A 24,318-nucleotide genomic window follows, 5' to 3' on the forward strand; every position below is an offset into this window, starting at 1 on the left:
GACTGAGAATTATCCTGATAGTCCACTGACAACCAAACTAAAGCCTGCAGCCCTCATTTCTGCCCGCTTGGGAGAGGTCACATTTCTAGGTTTTTCCTTTTCACTTTTGTTGGCAAATCCCACTGACAAATGATAGATCTCACAGTTTATTCTAAGTGTAGACTTGTGGGAAATGAAGAACTAAGATATTTCCTTTGTGTTTCTAATTGGAGAACATCCTGCTATTAGAAAAATAGGATTCTATCAGCACCAAGTTGTAAACAACCTGAATACCCATCCCCAGGAGACTGTTTTGGTAAATTCTGGAAGATCCATACAAGGGGACACTTTGCAGTAACTACAGTGATGAGTCCATGAGTGTCTATTAACACAGATTCTGTGATATGTTAAGTGAAAGCATATTATAAAGCAGTATAAATAAAATAATTCTCATTTTCATTTAAAAATCTGTATAATAACAAACCTGGAAAATATTATATGCAAGAATTTTAATTGATTGTCTCTGGGGATTTATGATTGTGGATGATTTTGGTTTTCTTTTAATACCTTTTTGCCTTTCTGAATCCTTTTTAACAAACATATGTGCCTTTTATCATCACTTTAAAAATTAACATTAATTGTAGGGAGAAAGAATAGGTTGGGGCAGGGATCAAATAAAGTATGTGGCTAAAGATGGGTCTGAATGAATCCCTGTGCTTAAAAAAACAGATTCTTAAACTTTTACAAGCATTAGCATGTTTTTTAAAAAACATTGACATGGATTTTCGAGTTGGCTGAAGCATATGAAATGACTAGGTGGCACCTGCAGGACTGGAGCCAGTGACTGCGGGAGACAGCTGTGTAGGTCGAACACACACTAAGCTAGTGTGGATAGGACTCAAAGAATGCGAAGTTTCAAGCTTGTTCTCTGCTGATGTATATACAGTTAAAGCATTTGGATAAATGACTCTAAAGAAATCAGGTCATTGTTTTGTGTGCTATCAGGATACAAATAGGAATAATAGGCAAAACCAGGGCAAATCGCTTAAGACAGCACCACTAATAATTGAAAAAAAAATTTTCTATATACAAGTCTTGGGGAGAAAAGAGTCAAATTTTAATAAAACAAGCCAATACTTCCCCCGACTCCACCACACACACAAAGTCCTGGAGTCAGTACTTGTCTTCTACCCTTCAATTTTCAGCCGTATTTAGAGCAATGATCCTGAAGCACTGAACAGTCTTCAGTGCTGAAAGAAAGGTCAATGCTTTTTTGTTTGTTTGTTTGTTTGTTTGTTTGTTTGTTTGTTTTTTGATACAGGGTCTTGCTCTGTTGCCCAGGCAGGAGTGCAGTGGTGCGATGTTGGCTCACTGCAGCCTCCGCCTCCCAGGTTCAAACAATTCTTATGCCTCAGCCTCCTGAACAGCTGGGACTACAGGCGTGTGCCACCATGCCCAACTAAGTTCTTAGTAAAGACAGGGTTTTAGTAGAGTATTTTTAGTAGAGACAGGGTTTCACCATGTTGTCCAGGCTTATTCTATATATGGTGAATTATGGAACAGAGTAAATATTGTAGAAAACAATGCTAACAGGAGCTAAAACTAGAAGGGTTTTCTGTTTGGCCTCTAATTCATGAGGATACTTTTAAGTTGAGCCATATGAAATTGCCATTTTTGTGGGTCCAAATACAGTTAAGCAGCAAGTAATTTTATATGATTAAACAGTAATCTATGGTCATTTTCATTAATTTTTTTTTTCTTTTATCAGTTTTTCCTAACTGAATTGTCATTGTTAAACTTTTCAGTGAGGAATGCCAATTGTTTTCAAAAGCATTGCTTTTATTTTAACACAACATTTTTTAAGGCTCTCTACTGATATCTTGGCAAAACCTCACCATTATTCATTAGCATGGTAACAGGCATCACCTAGATCTCCTTGAAGAGAAGGCTCATATGAATCATCTTTTTTCTTCCCACAGCGTTTACATTATGCCTGACTATAGGAGGTACTCAATAAATATTTGTTGAATAGTTGCCATGAATAGTTTCCAGTTTTTACAAATAACTCAGCAAAATACTGGTGGCAATAAAAGCTAATAGTGATAATATAGGTGAAATGAATCAGCAAATTGTCCTATAAAGGTTAATGATGTTTTCTGCTGCTTTGTTTGTAAAGGCCACCTGGATGTTGTAGCATTGCTCATTAACCATGGCGCAGAAGTGACCTGTAAGGATAAGAAGGGTTATACCCCTCTGCATGCTGCGGCCTCCAATGGACAGATCAATGTTGTCAAGCATCTCCTGAACCTGGGGGTGGAGGTGAGCTATAATGAATGCATCACTGCATGGCCTGTGTATTTGTGAGATTTCTGTTATTCTAAAGTTAAATCCTGTTTGCACTTTAATTCAAGGGCAGGGGAGTTGTTTTCTAGCATCCTGTCTTTTTAAGTTTTTTGTGGGCAACTGGTAAAGGGCAGTGGGGGCATACACTAAGCAGAGGAAAACTGGAAACTGAATAACTTTCTATATCAACATAGATAAATATATAAACATATAGATTCTATGTAATATATATTAACCAGTTGTTTTTAAAGACTGGCCAAGGTTCTGCATCCCACCTTCCGAATGTAGCCTTCTAAGTCATGACTTACAGCAGAAATGAATGAATAAATGGCAGAGACAAACATCAGCAATGTCTACTCTTGAGCTGGAGAAGTTGGACTGCTGCATTCTCCTTCTGCTGGTAGAACAGGAGCAGTGGTGAGGCTGGAACATCCTGTCCCCCAGGAAAGGAAAACTAAGTTGCTATACGACCATAATGATGAAACCAGGCACCCAGGGCAGGTCTCAGAAAGCAATAGAGGGCCATGGACGAAACACACCTCCTGACGGCACCACTGCTCTGCTACTAAAATGGAACCTGGTGAGGTGTCAGGCTCCAGAGCAAAACAGATATTGGGTTCTGACCCGTCTTCCGTGTTTAGGCTCCACAGTCACCTCCCCTGCCATCTCCACAGCCACCTCCCCTGCTATCCCCTACCATTTCTTGAGGTTTGCTGTGCCCCAACCCTAGAGTGTGGGACTCTTTTTGTTCTCTTCTGATTTACTTCTCTTTTGGTGTTTTGAAAGCAGCTTTGCCCTTCACCTTTTATCCCTTTGTTAGCTGAAAAATACCTCTCCCCAGGATGAAACTTCTCTCTCTCCAGTTCATTTTTTGCCACATTGACGTTTTGCTGATGTTTACCATGGGGTGACAAGCATTCCCAAGATGACCACACTGGGGCAAGAGTAAGCTCTGAACAATTATATTGACGGATGGCTATTTCCTTTCTCTAGCCACAGCAATTATGCTTTTTGTGGAAAATGGAGTATACTGGCTCCAGTGACTTGAATCACCCTGTGTTGGACTCTTTTGCAGATTGATGAAATCAATGTCTATGGAAATACAGCGCTTCACATCGCCTGCTACAATGGACAGGATGCTGTGGTTAACGAGTTGATTGACTACGGTGCTAACGTGAACCAGCCAAACAATAATGGGTTCACCCCTTTGCATTTTGCTGCTGCCTCCACTCATGGTGCTTTGTGTCTTGAATTGTTAGTAAACAACGGGGCGGATGTTAACATTCAGGTATGACACTCTTGGTCTCTGTGTTGAATGCCTTTTCATTGAGCTTCTGTTTGAGCAAAATCAACTGCTGCAAATGATACCATGTTTTAGTGAGTTGGAACCCTGAGCACTTTGACTCACACAGCCTTGTCCTGGATTTGGAGGCCATAAAAAATGTTGTGTGGAGGCTGAGGCGGGTGGATCACGAGGTCAGGGGTTTAAGACCAACCTGGCGAAGATGGTGAAACACCATCTCTACTAAAAATACAAAAATTAGCCAGGCATGGTGGCGGGTGCCTGTAATCTCAGCTACTCAGGAGGCTGAAGCAGAGAATTGTTTGAACCCGGGAGGCGGAGGTTGCAGTGAGCTGAGATTGTGCCACTGCACTCTAACCTGGGCAACAGAGCAAGACTCCATCTCAAAAAAAAAAAAAAAAAAAGAGGTTGTGTTATTTTTATCCAGGAGTGGTGGTATCAGCTGAGAGGTACCAAGGCTCCAGCCGTGTGTTCTTTTTAGCTTAGTGAATGTGTCAGGACAAATACTGGATCTCTAGGATGTTGACTTGGCCCAGAAGCTAATACTGAAGTGAATGTTGAGCTGATAGGGCAGTGCTGCTAAGAATTCAAAGGGAGGCCTAATAATGAATGTGGGCCTGTTTCCAACTCCAGTGTGGGTTTAGAGCTTCTCAGATACCTTCTTCTTCTTCTTTTATTTTTTTTTTTGAGACCGAGTTTTGCTCTTGTCACCCAGGCTAGAATGCAATGGCGCGATCTCAGCTTACTGCAACCTCTGCCTCCTGGATTCAAGCGATTCTCCTGCCTCAGCCTCCCCAGTAGCTGGGATTACAGGCATGCACCACCATGCCCAGCTAATTTTTTGTATTATTAGTAGAGATGGTGTTTCACCATGTTGGCCAGGCTGGTCTCAAACTCTTGGCCTCAAGTGATCCACCTGCCTCAGCCTCCCAAAGTGCTGGGATTACAGGTGTGAGCCACTGTGCCTGGCCAATACCTTCTTAAAGCAAACCCCAAATAGTGGCTTCAGTGATGTAGCACTGAGCTGGTCGTCACAATCATTCCTTTATTCCACACATTTACATCAGAATGCCCTCTGTTTGGTACTGGAGGAGTGCTCCAAGATGAGACTCAGTCTCTGCCCTTAAGGAATTTATAGTGTAGTAGGGAAATAACATGCCCTCAGGCAATCATGAGCAAGAGAAGATATCATGAGAAGAGTCATAAAGCATTGCAAACTGTAAGAAGCAAGTGTTGACCTGTTTTTTGCTTGGGAATAAGAAATGGAGATCGATTTTGAGCAGAGACTTGGAAGATTGATGTAGTTGAGTTGAGGAGGAATAGAGATAATTTGAGAGAGAGTGTTCCAGATAGAACAGCATGAGCAAAGAGGGATGGGAATTCTGGATAGAAAAACCTCTAGGTTAACTCATCAGCTTGCCACGTGACAGATAACCAAGGGGAACTTATCACGTAGCATTCATAATTTGGGTGACATCACTTGAATGCATTTAGATTGTAGCAGAATATCCTAAGCTGTGCTAGGAAACCTTTTACTCAACCCAGGCTTCCCCTCTTCCCGGCACACAGGGCTCCTTAAGTAAGGCCCCAGTGTATTCTGTCTCTGGTTTTGAAAAATACGATTTCTAAGGTGTAATTTCAAGAATATCACATCAATCTATTTTAATAACCTTCTCTATTCACTATTAAAATCTTTTATTTTTTTCATAATTTCTAGTAGTGGTGAAAGATGTGACATATTTTCAGAATAGCAATTGATTGTCTTGAATAGAGTATAATTTTATGAACATGCCAAGTGTGGTGGCTCGGCCTGTAATCCCAGCTCCTTGGGAGACTGAGGTGTAGGATTCCTTGAGCCCAGGAGTTTGAGATCAGCCTGAGCAACCTAGTGAGAGCCTGTCTGTAAAAAACTTTTTTATTTTTAATTGTATGACAGAAAGGAGCCAGAAATGAGCTGAAATGTGATTTGACCAAGGAAGAGGACTCATCTACTGGATGATTTTGAGCCCCGGGAGCTTGGGCCTCTCCAGGATCTGCAGGCCACTAATAATTCTAGGGGCCATATGATCAGACCTGAGCATTAAAAACAGTAATCTGGTCATAGAACACCAAAGGCAGGAAACATAAAGGAAAATAATCATATATATGACTACAAAAAAGTCTTAAACATTTGTATAACAAAACAACAGCAACAAAACCTCTAACATGAAATTCAAATAAGAACAACTTAGGGAAAATTTTCTTCAATATACATGATAAGCAAATAGTTAATATGCTTGATATATAAAGAGCTCATACAAATCAATAAGAAAAAGTGATCACTACTAGAAAACATGGAGCAAAAGTCAGATCACAAGCGAGAATAAAAAGTACATTAAACTTGTGAAAAACTAGTATTACTGGTAATTAGAAAAATACAAACTAATACAAAAACGTACATTTGTGTTAAAGAATGGCAAGTATCAAAATGGCTAATAATACCTAGTATTATTCAATGAAAAAATAAAAATGCAATAAAGAAATGTGATCTCATTTTTTAATGCCAAAATGTTACGGTTATGTGTGTAGATGATGCAAAGAGCGAGAAAAATCTCTGGAGTATGTACCAATATGCTAGCAACAATTATCACTGCAGAGAGACAAAATTATGATTTAGGTCGTCCGTCCTTCCTTCCTTCCTTCCTTCCTTCCTTCCTTCCTTCCTTCCTTCCTTCCTTCCTTCCTTCCTTCCTTCCTTCCTTCCTTCCTTCCTTCCTTCCTTCCTTCCTCTCTCTTTTTTTTTTTGAGATGGAATTTTGCTCTTGTCATCCAGGCTAGAGTGCAATGGCAGGATCTCGGCTCACTGCAACTTCTGCCTCCTGAGTTCAAGTGTTTCTCCTGCCTCAGCCTCCCGAGAAGCTGGGATTACAGGCACCTGCCACCATGCCCAGCTAATTTTTGTATTTTTTGTAGAGAGGGGGTTTTGCCATGCTGGCCAGGCTGGTCTCTAACTCCTGAGCTCAAGCAATCCACCCACCTCAGCCTCCCAAAGTGCTGGGATTAGAGGTGTGAGCCACCATGCCTGGCCTTTAGTTTTTTTTTTTCCTGTATATGCTTTTGTCTTCTGATTGTGAAACAATGATAATTTTAAAAAATTATTTTTATTGTTATTATCATTATTTTTTTGTTGAGACAGGGTCTGGCTCTGCTGTCAGAGGTGGGATCTCGACTCACAGCAACCTCTGCCTCCCAGGCTCAAGCCATCCTCTGGCCTCAGCCTCCCGAGTAGCTGGGATTACAGGTATATGCAACCACACCCTGCTAATTTTTGTATTTTTTGTAGAGACGGGGTTTCGCCATGTTGCCCAGGCTGGCTGCCAACTCCTGAGCTCAAGCGATCTGCCTGCCTCAGCCTCCCAAAGTGCTGGGATTACAGGCATGAGCCACTGTACTTAGCAGAGCATGTTATTTTTATATCTAGAAAAACGAGAAAGCTATTTTCACTTTTGAAAAAAAGAAAACCCAGGTGTAGCAGACCTAGAGAGAGCTGATTAGTAGATAACTATAAATCAATAAAACTGGCATTGGTAAGAGGTAATAAGGGAACAGGGGAACGGGGAGGAGCTGACTGAAGGGAGAGGCTTTGGAGAAAGACAATCAGCAAGACTTGGCGGGACATGAACTGGAGGAGTTGAAGACTAATGTAAGGATTGAAATGTGGCAAAGAGGCCAGGCGCAGTGGCTCATGCCTGTAATCCCAGGACTTTGGGAGGCCGAAGTGGGTAGATCACCTGAGGTCAGGAGTTCAAGACCAGCCTGACCAACATGGTGAAACCCTGTCTCTACTAAAAATACAAAAATTGGCCAGGTGTGGCGTCTGTCACCTGTAATCCTAGCACTTTGGGAGGTACAGGCAGGCAGATCACGAGGTCAGGAATTTGAGACCAGCCTGACCAACTTCATGAAAGCCAGTCTCCACTAAAAATACAAAAATTAGCTGGGTGTGGTGGCACACACCTGTAATCCCAGCTACACAGGAGGCTGAGGCAGGAGAATTGCTTGAACCTGAGAGGCGGTGGTTACAGTGAGTTGAGATCCTGCCACTGCACTCCAGCCTGGGCAACAGAGCAAGACTCTGTCAAAAAAATAAAATCAATAAAATAAAATTGGAAGGAAGAAAGAAAGAAATCTAGTGAAGAAAGGTGGTACAGCAGAGTAGTTAAGTGTTCAGTTCTGGGGCCAGACTGCCGAAATTCCAATCCTAGCCTTGACTTTTAGTATCTATCTAATCATAAACAAGCTCTCTGTGTGTCTCAGTTTATCTGTAAAATTAGGGAAACAAAAGTATCTTCTCCATGGAACTGCTGTGAACATTAAACAGCTTTATCACACATAAACCATGTAGAATAATATCTGCCACATGATAAGCACTAGAAAAATAGATGTTATCATTAATGTTCCTTAAGAAGGATGTCAGGAGGAAGAGTAGGCGTAGGGAGTTAAACCGATACATTTAGTTTTTGAGAAGCTGATTTTTAGGTTTTGGTATAGCCAGTCTGAGAAGTTCAATAGTGTAAAATGTGGTGTTCTAGCATGAGAGACTGGTAGAGAACAGAAGAAAAAGTGTAGGTTGCTTCATTCATGTAAAGGTGATTGCTGAAACCAGGAGAAAGGGACGAGACCGCCCAAGGAGAGAGTATGTAATAGCACAAGTACAGAAAGTGAGACAGCCCTTTACTCTTAGGATCAGGAGGAGGAGAAAGAGCCAGAGAAATGGATGAAAAAAGGTGTTAGAGGAGACAGGAAGGAGTGTCATGTTTTCATGAAGGTGGAAAGCAGACAGAAAAGAATGGGGCATCAAAGAGACCAAGGAACTGTCGTCCGAGGTTGGGAAGGAGTTTTTGTGTGGGGCTGAAGTTGCTGAGCATGGTGTTGAGGGGGCAGGAAGCACATGGGTGGCCAAACTGTCAATGTTCCCAAAACTGTAGACATCTGTCTTTCCATCCTGGTGTCTGAAGGACATCCTGTGAATCCTTCAAAGGAAGGGAAATTATTGGAACTTAATAAAGGCACTCTCTTTACCAACCTCCACTTAATTAATTCATGGGGTTGTCTGATGCGCTTCATTCCATCTGTAAAACATGCCACTGATGCTCTCGGTGTGCCTGAGACCTGAGGCTAGAAGGCTACTCTCTGGCACAGCTGCCTACTGCTTCCGGTTAACTGACCAGTGGTCAGTTCAGATTGGAGAAGGGACTTCAACTGCTGTGATACATTGGTTTTTGCAGCCCCTTCTTCCCTTCCACAAATGGAACTGAAAAGTATAATTCCTTAATTTTAATATTTACTTTTTTCCTGTGGACTGCTAATCATAACTCGAATATAAGAAATGTCATTTTAAAACTCTGAGATTTGGGTTCATTATGATTGAATCTGTGTAAATAGGATTTTGAACCAAATCTAGCCTTCATTCTCAGTTCTCCCTTCATCTATTCTGTTTGTATCCTCTGATTTCCTAACTCTCTTTGAACCCTCCTTAGTTATTCCAGATCCACTCTGGATGCATGGATCATCTAACATTTCCGTAGAGCCGTCCTGTCTGACTCTGGAGGTAGCTGTCTAATTAAAGTTGTTATCTCCCTGTACCACATTGCTCCTTGGATTTTGAAAGTGTTTGTAGATTGCAAGACAATTTGTATTTGTTTAGATTTTCCAAAGGTTGAGGGAAATAGCATATTGAAATGCAGCCAGTACCTACCCACATGTTCACTTTGTTTTCTTCTATTCTCACAAAACAGTAAAAGTTATGTCTTCATGAGCAATTAAAAGATGGATGGGAAGAGGAGGAGGGATGTGTATTCAGCCTGCATTTCACAGTTCCTCATTTTGCTTAGATTGATTGACTCTGGCTCTGTTTTTTGACTTCATAATATGAGTTTAATTGTGATAAAATAAAGATATACTTTACTGATACAATAATCCACTGATGGTTTACTTGTAATTTGTAAATAGGTAGAACACGAGAAAGTATAAAATATTTTTTCTTCCCCATTAGAGACCACATTGTAATTTCTGTAGCATCTCAAGGTTCTTTTAGCAAGCATTCAAAGTAAGCATTAAAGAAGGCACTAGACATAGAGCTGTGCTGGATACGACTTAGAAAGACAGACTCAGAAATTGCCATTGCCAGGTTGTCTACCTCCTGGTCACTGACATTTAGCCTGTGCATGGTCTCAGTTCTTTTCTATCTGTGGGCTCTTAGATCATTTAGCTCTAAGAGATGGGAGTTGAAACATGTCTGCTTGAAGTGGACCAGTTCCCTTCTCTATATGTACCAGGACCAAATTATGGAATAGGTTGTGTTGGAGAAGTTGAAGGTGAAAACTGGAATAGGCAAGAGTAGGTAGTGATAGGGACAGAGTACTTAAAACTTTGGGGAAGTGAGGAGAAGGAGAGGAATGAGTGAGCCAACCACGTTCCGTCTCTCTTGCCCTTAGAACCATATGAAACAAAACAAAATAAATTGGACTATGTGTGGCTTTTTCACACCAGTATTTTAGATGGCTCTTCCATTGAATTAGGAAGACTTATTGGGCTTCTCACCTTATTTGACCCCACCCCTAACCCCAGGTTGGACTTAGTGTTATTCCATAGAGGCTTTATTGCTCTGTAGTAGGGCCACTGAGCTGCGTGACCCCAGGGGTGTACCATGCCACAGAGAACATTATGCTTTCAAGACCCTGGGGAGTAACAATGTCTGTAAATTTAGGGAAGGTATATGGGATATTGAAAGATGAGGAAAGAAGGCATTAGGATTAAAAGAAAAAAAAGAACGGATTTCTGAGGAGACTGGTGGTCAAGAAAATATAAACACTCCTTTTAGTTCAAAGATTAATCTTCCTTAGGCAATGCTGAGTTCTGCCCTGAAAGAGTACTAATATTTGTCATAAAATATTTTAATCCTCAGTACTTTTCCTTTATGACTTGATTATGCCTAACTCAATGGAAGCACTTCTTGCTTAATTAAATGGATTATCAAAATAACAAAAAATTTCGAAGCCCTAAATTCTATGGGAAAATGTAGCTAGAAAATTGGAGGGAGACTAGAAATTAAGAAAAAGATTTTCATAAAAGCTTTGAATAGATGGAAGAATTGCACATACTCTCTCTTTTGAGAAAGCAAGGAATGTTTTATCTTTGTGTGCAGTTCTAGGAATAGTAGCAACAGCCAGTACCCCTGCATGCTAAATTTCAATTTCTCAGATCATGAAACTCAGTAGGGTTCCCTAGTCTCAATTTTAATATTCTGAGTTCTAACTTTTAAGGGCTAAATAAAAAGTATTATCCTTTTGAGTTTCATTGGTTTTCAATAGCTTTTTGAAATAATGAGCTCCCTTTATACCCATACCATATGAACAAAGCTGCCCCAAAATGGCTGCCATGATACTCTTAATGCTTCCTTCCCAATTTCCCCACCTTATCTACCTGTTTCCCTATGTGAAGAAAAAAATATCAGCTGTAGCCTGGACTCTGGCTATAAATGAATCCAGGCAAAGATATGCGAATATGAATGCAAAGCAATTGTCACCACTGATCATATGGCTGTTCTTTGCATTTTACCTAACTTTGGTCATCTCCATTTACTTGTCCCTTTACCAAAGGCACAAACGCTCTCAGAGAAAAGAAGGTTGTGGTGTTTGCTATCCCTGAAATGGGACTGACTTTGCCCACCACACACTTCAGAGATCGCTTCTGCTTTGTCTCTCTGCCTGCAACTTAGATAGCTACCACCAAGTTGGTGGTTACCCCTTGGTAAAGCCTTTAAGCTCCGTTCTAGGCATGGAAAATTGCTTAGCTAAATAGTGTGAAGATATTTTATAAATGCTGAAGTATTTATAGCTTTAGATATATTTAATTAATAATTACTTATGGTTTCATATTAAGAGGAAACACTGGAGCAAAATTTAAAGAAATAGCTCCACCTAGGGACAAGTTAATGCCAACTCCACAATTTCTGCCTTCTCTCTCCTTAGTTTTTTATCTTGAAGTGTCATCACTTTTTAATTGGAAGCAGGTGTTTTAAATCCTTATTCCAAAGTAGTTCCCAGTTGTTTCAGTCCTTGGAACTGTGTGCAGTCCTGACAACTAAGGCCTAGCTCTGGGATCAGATAACTTTTAGGAGCGCTCCTTCCCGGTATGTCTCATGGTCAGCGATGGTGTTGTATCTTATTCTCTTGATTGCTCCTGTTTTTCCTCTAAAAGTATTATCAAACTTCAACTCTCCTTTTTCAGTCTGTTCTGATTCAGGTTATACTCATATAAGATGGAGAGAAGATCCTATTATTTCTTTTCTTCCCACATCTACCTGAGAACATTGAATTACAATGATACGTGCTTTTTTTTTTTTTTCAATCAAGATGAACTTACTGTTCTAATTAACTTTTTTTTTCTTGGCACAGACTATGTGTAATCCCTTTTTTATTTCTAAGGAGTAGACTTATAGAATATAATAAAATTCTTGTGTTAAAACCTTGGTTTTATAACCTATTTTAGCCCACAGTCCAAAGCAGGGGTTAAAAATGGGACCCTCTTACCCCAATTCTGTAGTTCAGGGTTAAGGTACAGAGGTACAGAATTCATATTTCTTTTTCTTTTTTTCTCTTTTCTTTTCCTTTTTTTTTTTTTTTTTTTTTTGAGATGGAGTCTCACTCTGTCACCCAGGCTGGAGTGCAGTGGCGCAGTCTCAGCTCATTGCAAGCTCCGCCTCCTGGGTTCACGCCTCCCTAGTAGCTGGGGCTACAGGTGCCCGTCACCACACCTGGCTAATGTTTTGTATTTTTAGTAGAGACGGGGTTTCACCATGTTAGCCAGGATGGTCTCTATCTCCTGACCTCATGATCCTCCCGCCTCGGCCCTCCAAAGTGGTGGGATTACAGGCGTGAGCCACCACGTCTGGCCCAGAATTCATATTTCTAGCAAGAATCCTGGGTGATTCAGACGTAGGCAGTCCTCAGTCCACTCTAAGAAATACTTACCTAAATTATTATTTGTTTTCCAAGATGGAGTTTTTAAAACAGTCATTTTAAAGTACAGACATTCGGATTTCATCACAAAATGAACATGCATTTTTTTTTTTTTTTTTTTTTTTTTTTTTTTTTTTTTTTTTGAGACGGAGTCTTGCGCTGCCGCCCAGGCTGGAGTGCAGTGGCTGGATCTCAGCTCACTGCAAGCTCCGCCTCCCGGGTTCACGCCATTCTCCTGTCTCAGCCTCCCGAGTAGCTGGGACTACAGGCGCCCGCCTCGTCGCCTGGCTAGTTTTTTGTATTTTTTAGTAGAGACGGGGTTTTACCGTATTAGCCAGGATGGTCTCGATTTCCTGACCTCGTGATCCGCCCGTCTCGGCCTCCCAAAGTGCTGGGATTACAGGCTTGAGCCACCGCGCCCGGCCATGAACATGCATTTTTAAAACCTCGTATTTTAACCTCAAACTTAGAGAAATGTTTCCTCTGAGACTTAGAAAAATAAGTGTTACATAGATTTTTTTGATAACAATACTTGGATGAAAATACATTCTCTCTATTGGAGATACTTTTATTCTAAAATAACAGTAATATTTTCTTTTGGGCCTATTTTCAGAATAAATTCTGTAAATTACGATTTCTTAGTTACATATGTGGTACCTTGGTATTTAGTATAATGATGATTGGTATATAGATGTTGAACATTTTCTGTGTTTTGGCTTAATGTGTGTCAGGAACTTTCATAATTTCTATCATGGATAGTAAGAAATACATGAATTCAGCACACATTCCCAGCTGATCATTCAAAAGACAATTTCCTAAAAAGTTGCATGCCTTAGTCTTGTAACTTCTAATGAGTTGAGTGAAGCAAGAGATTCTCTTTTGGAACAATGAAAAATTATGATTTTGTTTTTGTTTTTCTGTTTTTTTCTTTCTTTACTTTCTTTTTCTTTTTTTTTTAACTTTTTTTCTTTTTTCTTTTATTTTAAAAGTGATTTTTTTAAAAAAATGGAATTATAATGCAGGGAATAGTGGAGGGTTTCAGATCAGGTTTTTTTTTTTTTCTTTTCTTTTCTTTTTTTGAGACAGAGTCTCACTCTGTCACCCAGGCTGGAGTGCAGTGGCGCGATCTTGGCTCACTGCAACCTCTGCCTCCCGGGTTCAAGCAATTCTTCCACCTCAGCCTCCCCAGTAGCTGGGATTACAGGCGTGCACCACCATGCCTGGCTAATTTTTGTATTTTTGGTAGAGACAGCATTTCACCATGTTGGCCAGGCTGTTCTTGAACTCCTATATCAAATGATCTGCCTGCCTCAGCCTCCCAAAGTGCTGGGGTTATAGGTGTGAGCCACTGTGCCCTGCCTCAGGTCAGTTTTAAGAGTTGCAGTGATTCAGAGCCATTTGGTCAGCTTCAGCTTAAAGCGGACCATGCAAGTTAACACATTTGTCTTTTTTGTATACTATAGACAAAGGTTGAAAAAAGCATCTTGAAGGAAACTTCCTTCTCCAGTAGATCACAGGAGAGGAATAAAGGTTTCGGATGACTGTTTTTCTAAGCTTTTAAAAAATGTGATGTTATGCAATAACTTGACAGGTCATGTGCATTTTATCTTTTCCTTTCAAAATTATCTTTGCCTCTTTTAATTGTTGATCATACTTTTATTTTATTTTATCTTTTTTTAGAAGAATGTCATTCTATCACCCAGGTTAGAGTGCAGTGGTAAAATCCCAGCTCACTGCAGCCTCATGTTGATCATACTAAATAACTAACTAAATAAATAAATAAATAAATGTTTTCAGGGCATTATTAGCAGTGTCCATAGGGGTGTTTCAGATTGGTGTCACTGGCTCATGAGCACCTCCATTGTTTTTCTCTCCCTCTTTTTTTTTTTTTTAGAGTAAAGATGGCAAAAGTCCACTGCACATGACAGCTGTCCATGGAAGGTTCACACGGTCACAGACCCTCATTCAGAATGGTAAGAGAGATGCTTCAGTAGTGTCATTATTTCAGTAGCTTCTTGTTGTGAATTTGGCTATCAGTTACCTGCATATGAAAGTCAATGCCCTGAATTTTGGTAAGCATGCAATTACACAATTCTTTGATGTACTTTGCTAAAAACTGTTCATCAGGCATGTCATCAATATCTACCTTAATAGTAAAAACATAAAGCCACAGTGTCACAGTCAATTTGGAGTCAGGCACAGAGCATGAGCTTGGAAATTGGAAATGATACATTTATATAGACTCAAGATCCTGTGCTTCTCACTCTGAAACTAATAAAGGTAAGTAGCATTCATTTTCTAGCAACAAATCTGAATTATTTTTAAATTTTGGAGTTCACTATAGTTTCCTAAGTTAAAACTTATTAAGCTAGTTGGGCAAAAGTAGGAAAAATGAGATAACTCAGAGGAAAAGCAGGTAAGGATGTGATATAAAGGATCATAAAATCACAGGCTTAGGCGGGGCGTGGTGGCTCATGCTTGTAATCCCATGCACTTTGGGAGACCAAGGTGGGCAGATCACCTGAGGTCAGGAGTCCAAGACCAGCCTGGCCAACATGGTAAAACCCTGTCTTTACTAAAAATACAAAAATTAGTCAGGAGTGATGGCAGGTGCCTATAATCCCAGCTACTCAGGAGGCTGAGGCAGGAGAATCGCTTGAACTCGGGAGGAGGAGGTTGCAGTGAGCCGAGATTGTGCCATTGCACTCTAGCCTGGATGACAGCGTGAGACTTTGTCTTTAAAAAAAAAAAAAAATCACAGGTTTGACAGAGACCTGGGAAAGTCACATAATATAGTAATATAGTAATTTTCCGGACTCACAACAAAAGGTATACTTGAACCATCAGGTTGTCACTGAAGTCAAAGTACTAGGGAGTACCAGTTTGCATCCTGCTTCATGTTAATAACAGGGGGTCATGGCCAGCAGCATCTGTGAGTGGGTTGACTTTGATAACACAACTTCTGTTAGCAAATCTTAGAGACGATTTAAAAAAAACAACAACCAGGTTTAGTTCAGAGTTTAAGCTGACATTCCAGGTCAATCCAGCAGTTCCTATTTTTAGTTGACCCAAACTTCTACTTCTCAAAATTCTGATATTAGTCAATTTCCTTGGACCTGTATTTTTCTTGTCTATAAGACTTTCGGATCACATACACTTGAATTACTAGTGGCACTGAGTTATGTCTTAGGCACGCAATACTTAAAACAAAGAAGTCATTTGACATTTGGATGGAAGTCCAGCCAGTGGAATTATGCTTAGGAAGCAAAGTATCTGCAGCAAAGCAAGGGAAATTTGTAAGCATTCCAGTGAAGCTATAGGGGAAAAGAAATCCTAACAAATTTCCAGTGAGCCAAGGAAGGTAAAACAGAAATTAACTATGCAATACCCACTATTCCTAATTTGAAATATGTGCTATGCCTTTGACATTCATTTTATTGAAAAGGCCACCGTGTTTTATTTTGCTGGGGGGAGTGACCCTAGTCTCTTTTGAGCACGTCTCTTATGCCACTGTATTTCTCAACTGTTTTTCAGAAATAATGTCCACCCCCCTTTAAAAACAAACAAAACTTTTAGAAACAAACAAAACTTAAACAGCTTGGTTCCCTTTTAGAGCAACTTCAAGCTCCAGAGACAAGGTTGGAGGGAAAACAACTTATCTCCTTCTAAGCACTGCCTTCCCCGCAGGTTCATCCCTGTGTGTCAGGCTGTGCTGGTCATCTCCTTGACGCATCTCCCCTCTGTCCTGCTGGCATGCTTACAACAGTCCCAGGGGACTGCTGGCAGCTTTGACCTCTCCAAGAGCCATGTGGGCTGGAAGACTTCCATGTCCTGCCTTGCTAGACGTTTTTTTTTTTTTTTTTTTTTTTTTTTAAAGACACTGTCTCACTCTATTGCTCAGGCTGGAGTGAAATGGGGTGATCTTGGCTCACTGCAACATCTGCCTCTCGGGTTCAAGCGATTCTTGTGCCTCAGCCTCCTGAGTAGCTGGGACTACAGGTGTGCCACCATGCCCAGCTAATTGTTGTACTTTTAGTAGAGATGGGGTTTCACCATGTTGGCCAGGCTGGTCTCGAACTCCTGACCTCAAGTGATCTGCCCACCTTGGCTTCCCAAAATGCTGGGATAACAGGTGTGGGCCACCACACCCTGCCGTTGCTAGACTTTTGAGTTGGGGGAGACCTAAAAGAGACCCTGTCTCTTATTCTCTGTGTTCAGGAGATCTTTGTTTCAGAACCTCCCTCATTCCTGGTTGTCCTGGCATCTTGCTTATGGATTGGGTAGGGTCCAGCAGCCTGAATTGGTAAGGATATAGTGGCTATAATATATAGCCTATTATATATAATGATAAAGCTAAGTGGTAATGATAAAGCCAAGTGTTCACAGCGTGCCAGGCACTTGGCTAAACACCCCTTATAAAGCCTTTCAACCACCTTATGAGAAAGAGGTACTATTATTATCTCCATTTCAAAGATGAGGAAACTGAGGCAGAGAGGTTGTCACTTGTGTCTGGATAAATGGCCAGTATGTTGTGGAATAGGGATCTGAACACAGGCAGTCTGACATCAGAGACTGAACTCTTAACCACCACTCTTATAAACATGACCTCCAGAAACCAATGGTGTTTTAAAAAAATTCCTTTTAAAATTGAATTCTGTTTACTCTGAGAGTCACTTATATTTGAAATAGAGTTTTCCCTGTAAAAGGATGCTTTGGTATTCTCTTCTCTCAACTGACATTTTTTTTTTTGCATTCATAACACATGTGAGAACTGTGAATTCTTCCATTTGACATTTTTTTAAATGCCCTTGGGGAGAAGAAAAGGAAATTCTTTTTTTACCTCCTGTTCGTTGGCTTCCTTCTGGGAAGAATCCTGGGCTATTGCCGGGACCCTCCCTCTCCAGAAGCTCATGCCCCTAGGGCCTGATGTCAGTCCCCCCAGAGTGGGACATCACCCAACAGGAGCTGCTCTGTCCTTCAGGACCACATGGGCACAGCATTTGGCTCCTTGAAGCGACTAAACGTGCTACTGAGGAATGTTTTTTGTATTTATTTGTTTTGTTAAATTGCATTGGTATTTGGACTTTGAATAGCTTTCTCTGCTTCCCTGACTGCTCTCCAGTCAGGATTACTAGTTTTCATAACTTTGTTTTTCCAGAATCATCCAGCTTTGGTAAGATAATAATGAAAAAAACAACAACAAAAAAACCCACTCTATTTTAGTTAGTAAAGACTAACTCTGCTATCCAATCACATTGTTTGTTGTCTGAAGCTGTGTTGTCACAGTGAGAGAGGGAAAGGAACTGAGTGAAGACACCATGTGGTGTCCGGAGGCATTTGACCTCACCATTTGCCCTAGGCACCCCCTTCAGATGTAGTCCAGCAGGTTACACAAGTTCAAAAATGATGTTTTCTTCACAGAAGCTTTAAAAATAAATAGAGTTTGAAAAGGAAGAGTCAAAGTTCTAGGTTAGGATGAGTCAGTGTGAGATTTTTGACCCTTTGGCTCACAATACTTCCAAGGCAACTTAATAAGCTGACCATTCTTGTTTGTGCAGTGAAAAACTAATTTCAGTTGAATGCTTAGAGGATGCTAATTAATTATCCTTTCTGATGTTCTCTGCATACTTCTAAACTGGCAAATGTTTATTTTCCTCACTGGTTATCAATGATCAATCACCAATATTTAACTTGCAAACTTCAAATGACAAACAGTAAAGATATTTCATTTGCATTTCAAGGAAGTTTTAAAAATTTTCAAATGAAAATGAAAAGGTTTGTAGAGTGATTGTAAGATAGAAATGCACTTATGTAGAGGTGCTGTTTAAATAGAGAACATGTTTTCAGATAACAAATAGAGAGTCTCTCTTTTATTTTTCCACTAAGTTATGATGTTCTACTAAAATATATATATATATATATATATATATATATATATATATATATATATATATATATATATTTTTTTTTTTTTGAGACGGAATCTTGCTCTGTTGCCCAGGCTGGAGTGCATCTCAGCTCACTGCAAACTCTGCCTCCTAGGTTCACTACAGTCTCCTGCCTCAGCCTCCCGAGTAGCTGGGGCTACAGGTGCCCGCCACCACACCCGGCTAATTTTTTGTGTTTTTTAGTAGAGACGGGGTTTCACCATGTTAGCCAGGATGGTCTCGATCTCCTGACCTCATGATCCACCTGCCTCAGCCTCCCAAAATGCTGGGATTACAGGTGTGAGCCACCACGCCTGGCCTCCTGAAATATATTTTAAATGATTACAAAAGCATATATGGACAATAATTATCTTTCTTTCTTTGAGATGAAATCTTGCTGTGTAGCTCAGGCTGGAGTGCAGTGGCATGATCTCAGCTCACTGGTATCTCTGCCTCCCGGGTTGAAGAAATTCACCTGCCTCAGCCTCTCAAGTAGCTGGGACTACAAGCGCTTGCCACCACACCTGGCTAATTTTTGTATTTTTAGTAGAGATGGTGTTTCGCCATATTGTCCAGGCTGTTCTTGAACTCTTGGCCTCAGGTGATCTGCCCACCTTGGCCTCCCAAAGTGCTGGGATTCCAGGTGTGAGCCACTGTGCCTGGCCAGTTATCTATATTTTTATAGTTTTAAACTGACTTGTAAAATGAAAGCAACGACTACAAGAAAAAACTTTTACCAGCTCAGACCCTCTATTCCACCCTTCCTGATAGTTTTCACTCTTCCCTTTCTCCACCCAATTTTTGGCATATTTGAGACTGGTAAACCTGGAGGCTCTAACACTTTTTAAGAATGGTTTGGTGACTCTTGGCTGGGAAGGATGTGGATTGATGGAATGTTTGTCCAGATCTCTGCAGTCTCGGGATCTGTCTGAGCCTCTGTTGAGGCTTTTAGGCAGACCACCATGGGCAGCTCTGATACGGATACGTGCACATTGAATTGCTCTGAGGTATCTGTGGGAACGAGGTGGCTGCTTGTCTCCAAAGCTACCATCAAGTCATACAATGAACTGATCTCAACTGGACACTTCTAAATTCAGGCCATAGTTAACTGTTTGTTGAGTCCCTAGATGATCACAATAACTAGCTTTCTTTTATCATTTTTCCTGATTATAAGAGTAGTACATACTCACTGTAAACTAAAATTAAGTCATGAAAGAGATTCCCTGTGGTCCCCACCAATGTGTCTCCTCAGCCCTATCCCAAGAATTTTTGTTGGCAGTTTGGTGACACTTTGGATTTTTCTATGTATTTAAGAAAATATGTAAAGATATTTAATTATTACTTTACAAAAGTGATCATACTTTATTATTTGGACAATACATTTTAAAAATAAGGCCAGATGCGACGGCTCACACTTGTAATCCCAGCACTTTGGGAGACTGAGGCAGGCAGATCGCTTGAGGTCAGCATTCAAGAGCAGCCTGACCAACATGGCGAAACCCCATCTCCACTAAAAATACAAAAATTAGCTGAGCGTGATGGCATGCGCTTGTAATCCCAGCTACTCGGGAGGATGAGGCCGGAGAATCACTTGAACTGGGGAGGCAGAGGTTGCAGTGGGCCAAGATCGTGCCACTGAACTCCAGCCTGGGCAGCAAGAGCGAGAGTCTGGCTGAAAAAAAAACCCAAAATAACAACAACAAAAAACCTCACTGTAACACAGAAACAAAGATTTGAAGAAAGATCAGTATTTCTATTCAAGTTCCCATTTAGATTTCTCTGTCCCAGTCAGTTAAAAAGGGATTCCCTTTTTGTAAACAGCTATTAAGTTGCAAACCCCTAAATGGGTAAATTTATCCGCAGCAAATTGATTTTCAAACAAAATTCTACACACAGAAGTCTTGAGAGTAGAGGGACCTATCCAAAATCCTGTGTGTACTAATTGGAGTTTTTGAAACAATTGTCCCCTTCACAAAGCACACACGTTTTGGTAATCATTTCACTTTGTAGCAAATATTCTTATACTCTAGCCCTGCGTTTTGCCAGTACACCTGGCTAGAAAAAAGCATTGTTTGCTGAAAACAAATGTTGGGGAGTTATTAGTTATAATGGCCAATAGTAGGATTCATTGGAATGATCTGATGAGATCATATAGATCTGATGAGGACTTTATGGACGGTCTTATTACAAGGAACAGTGTCCTGGCCTGGAAGGTGATGTTCTTTCCCCGGATCTGAGAAGACTCTCAATGGCTTCTTTCTGGCACAGTGCTCGAGTATACTGCTGATGGGAATGCTAATGGGTACAGCCTTTCTCAAAAGCTTGTTGCCAGTATGTATCAAGGGTCTCCATACTTTTAGTCCAGTAGTCCTACTTTTAAAAATGTTGCTGGCTGGGTGTGGTGGCTCATGCCTATAATTCCAGCACTTTGGGAGGCTGAGGCAGGTAGATCTCTTGCGGTCGGGAGTTCGAAACCAGCCTGGCCAACATGGCAAAACCACATCTGTACTAAAAATACAAAACTTAGCCGGGCATGGTGGCAGGTACCTGTAATCCCAGCTACTCGGGAGGCTGAGGCAGGAGAATCGTTTGAACCTGGGTAGGGGAAGTTGCAGTGAGCCAAGACTGCATCACTGCACTTCAGCCTGGCAGACAAAGCGAGACTTCATCTCAGGGAAAAAAAAAAAAGTTACTAAAGGAAATCATCTGAAATGTAAAGACTATTTGTAAATATGTTCATTCTTGTGTTTTTCTTAATAGCAAAAATTTGGGTATGGCCTCAATGCCTATTAATTGGGGACTTGCTAAGTAAGTTCTCTAGATACTGATATTATGTAGTCATTTACAATTATATTAATGAAAAAAATTAATGACATGGAAAAGCTTGTAATGTAACATTAAAGGAGAACATAGAATTAAAAAACTCTTTCTACACCAGGAACTCAACCATGGGAAAATTCTACACACACATGCGCACGTACACACAACTGGAAGGAAATATTCCAAAATACTAGTACTGACTATCTTGGATAATCAGTGAATTTATAGATGACTTCTGTTTTCCTCTTTATATTTCTATTTTACTGCATCTTCTAAATTTTCTACAATAAGAAAATACTTTCTCAATCAGAAATAAGGTACTTAAAACAAATGTATCACCTCTTTCTAGATTGATTGAAGCCATTCATATATTTCTGTTTCACAGGGTTTTATATTACTTATCCTAGCATATATGGATGTGTGTATATGGTTTAGATATCAGTATTGTGTGTATGTTTATGGACATACACACAAACTTAGAAAAATGAGCAAAAGTCATGAAAAATAGTTTACAGAAAAAGATAAACAAATGGTCCTTCTATAATTATGAAAAGATGTTCAACTTCCCTCATATAAGAGAACTTCCCTCATAATAAGAGAAATGCAAATGAAAGCTGCAGAGAGATTCCAGCTCTCACCCATTAGACAGCAGATATTCAAAAGCTTGACAAGGCTATAAGGAAAAGTGCCTCTCATACTGTGCTGGTTAGAGTGCAAAATTGCACAGTGCCTACAGAGAGAAATCTGGCAAAAATCTAACAAAACCACATATTAATTTTCCCTTTGACCTAGATATCTCCCTTCTGAAACTTTACCTTGAAGATACATCTAACAAATATGAAGCAACATACGTATGAGATTATTCACTGCAGCATTCCAGATAATAGCAAAATGTTATTTACAACCTAAATGCTTATCCATAGGAGATGAATGTACTAAACTAATACGACTGTGCAATGGAAAACAATAAAACTGTACAAAAATCAGGAAGATCTCCAAGAAGTCATCTTTAGAAGTGAGTTATAGGATATACTGTTAAGTAGGGGGGAAATTCTTTTTTTTTTTTTTTTGCAAAGAGAAGCACAGAAGCATAAACTAAAACTAATGAAAATGATTACTATAGGATGTGTATGAGGATGAAGAGGAAGGGATAAGAATGAGTAAGCCTTTTCAAAAATATTTTGACTTTTGAAATGTAAATATTTTACATATTATTAAAATATGTAATAATATTTTATTATTAAAATAAAATAAAACCCAGTAAAAAAATTTGAAAGCAAACAGAATCAAATGAACCTAATTTATATTGATAATATAAGCACACAGTAAAAAATGCAGATGAATTTTGAACAAAGTACTCCCTACATATGTTAAAAATTATTGTGGAAAAGTCTGTTGGGAAATCAGATATCTACACAGTCTCAGAGTATCACCCCAAAGATTGCTGGTTAATTACAAAGGGGAAAGACATTTTTGCAGTAAATGTACTGGCAGACACCACCTTAACCAATAAAAAAAAAATCAAGCCTTTTTTTTTATTGTGGTAAAATATATATGACATAAAATTTACCATTTTAACCATTTTTAAGTGTACAGTTCAGTGGTATCCAGTGCATTCCCGCTGTTGTACAACCATCACCGCCATCCATTTTCAGAACTCTTTCTTTTCCCAAACTGAAAGTTGGTACCCATTGCAAGTAGTCAAACTTTGCATCGCCTGGTAATGGAGTAACTGTGTGTGTGCTAAGAAAATGCAGTGGGAAGCACGCATCTGCTCTGGGCATTATTCCCAAAATGTTTAGCCTGAATCTAACAATGAAAAAACCAAAAGACAACTCCAGAATGCAGAGCATCTGACACAACTCGTGGTTTGGCCTCCAATAATATCAATGACATGAGAAACTTAAAAAAAAAAAAAAAAAAGCCAGGAGGATTGTCTTGGATTAACGGAAACAAAGAGATGTGACAACCGAGTGCTATCAGGGTATTTTATTGGATCCTGGATTAAAACAAGATAACTGTTATAAAGCACATTTTGGGGACAGTCTGAGAAATTGGAATATGCACTAATATTACATAAAATTATTTTGTGAATGTTAAATTTCTTGGGTAAAATGATGGAATTGTGGTTATGTGGAAAAATGTCTTCGTTCTTAGGAAAAACATACTTAGTGGTAAAATGTTATGATATCTAACTTTTTAAATGGTTCCTCAGATAAATGAATGATGAATAGACCATTGTACATATACACACACACACAAAAGGGAGAGGAAAAAAAGAAATTTAGTGAAATAAAAACTGGGGGAAGAGAAGGCAAAATAAAACATAATGACAATATTATTAAAAGAAGTATGGATGATTATTGTCATAGTTTTTATAAATATAGGCATTTTCAGTTTATTGTCTATGCTTTTACTCATTTTAGTCATAATATTAAAATATAAGCTAGATCATCAAATTACATGAAATCATTTCCTGAACTCTCCATCCCCTTTGGTTCTTATGTTTTAGCAAGAGGTTTACATAGGTCTTTAATTCAGGAGGGACAATTAAAATTAAACATGTCTTCAGAATTACACTTTATGGGATTTGAATACATTGTTCATTCAGAGCAGGTATTAGTTGTGAGATTTGGATCCTTAACTAAGACAATATGGAAAGATTTCTCAAAAGCATTTCTTTTTCTTTTTCTTTTTTTTGTTTTTTTTGAGACGGAGTCTCACTCTGTCACCCAGGCTGGAGTGCAGTGGCGCAATCTTGGCTCACTGCAACCTCCGCCTCCCGGGCCCAAGGGATTCTGCTGCCTCAGCCTCCTGAGTAGCTGAAATTCCAGGCATGCACCACCACACCCAGCTAATTTTTGTATTTTTGGTAGAGACAGGGTTTCACCATGTTGGTCAGGCTGGTCTGAAACTTCTGACCTCGTGATCCACCCACCTCAGC

The 24,318-nt window shown here is 39.8% G+C and overlaps 1 protein-coding gene across 9 annotated transcripts in view; it reads left to right on the top strand.

The window, feature by feature from the left end:
• ANKRD44 (ankyrin repeat domain 44) overlaps nt 1-24,318 on the top strand; it is a 354,082-nt gene that overhangs the window by 188,860 nt on the left and 140,904 nt on the right. For all 9 annotated transcript variants that reach the window (XM_030916285.1, XM_030916289.1, XM_030916284.1 and 6 more), the window contains exons 7-9: nt 2,156-2,298; nt 3,398-3,610; nt 14,522-14,600. In XM_030916285.1, coding sequence (XP_030772145.1) covers nt 2,156-2,298; nt 3,398-3,610; nt 14,522-14,600 — 435 coding nt within the window. The remainder of the gene's footprint in view (nt 1-2,155; nt 2,299-3,397; nt 3,611-14,521; nt 14,601-24,318) is intronic.

The sequence above is a fragment of the Rhinopithecus roxellana genome, chromosome 14, assembly GCF_007565055.1.
Source record: "Rhinopithecus roxellana isolate Shanxi Qingling chromosome 14, ASM756505v1, whole genome shotgun sequence".
Taxonomy (NCBI): Eukaryota; Metazoa; Chordata; class Mammalia; order Primates; family Cercopithecidae; genus Rhinopithecus; species Rhinopithecus roxellana.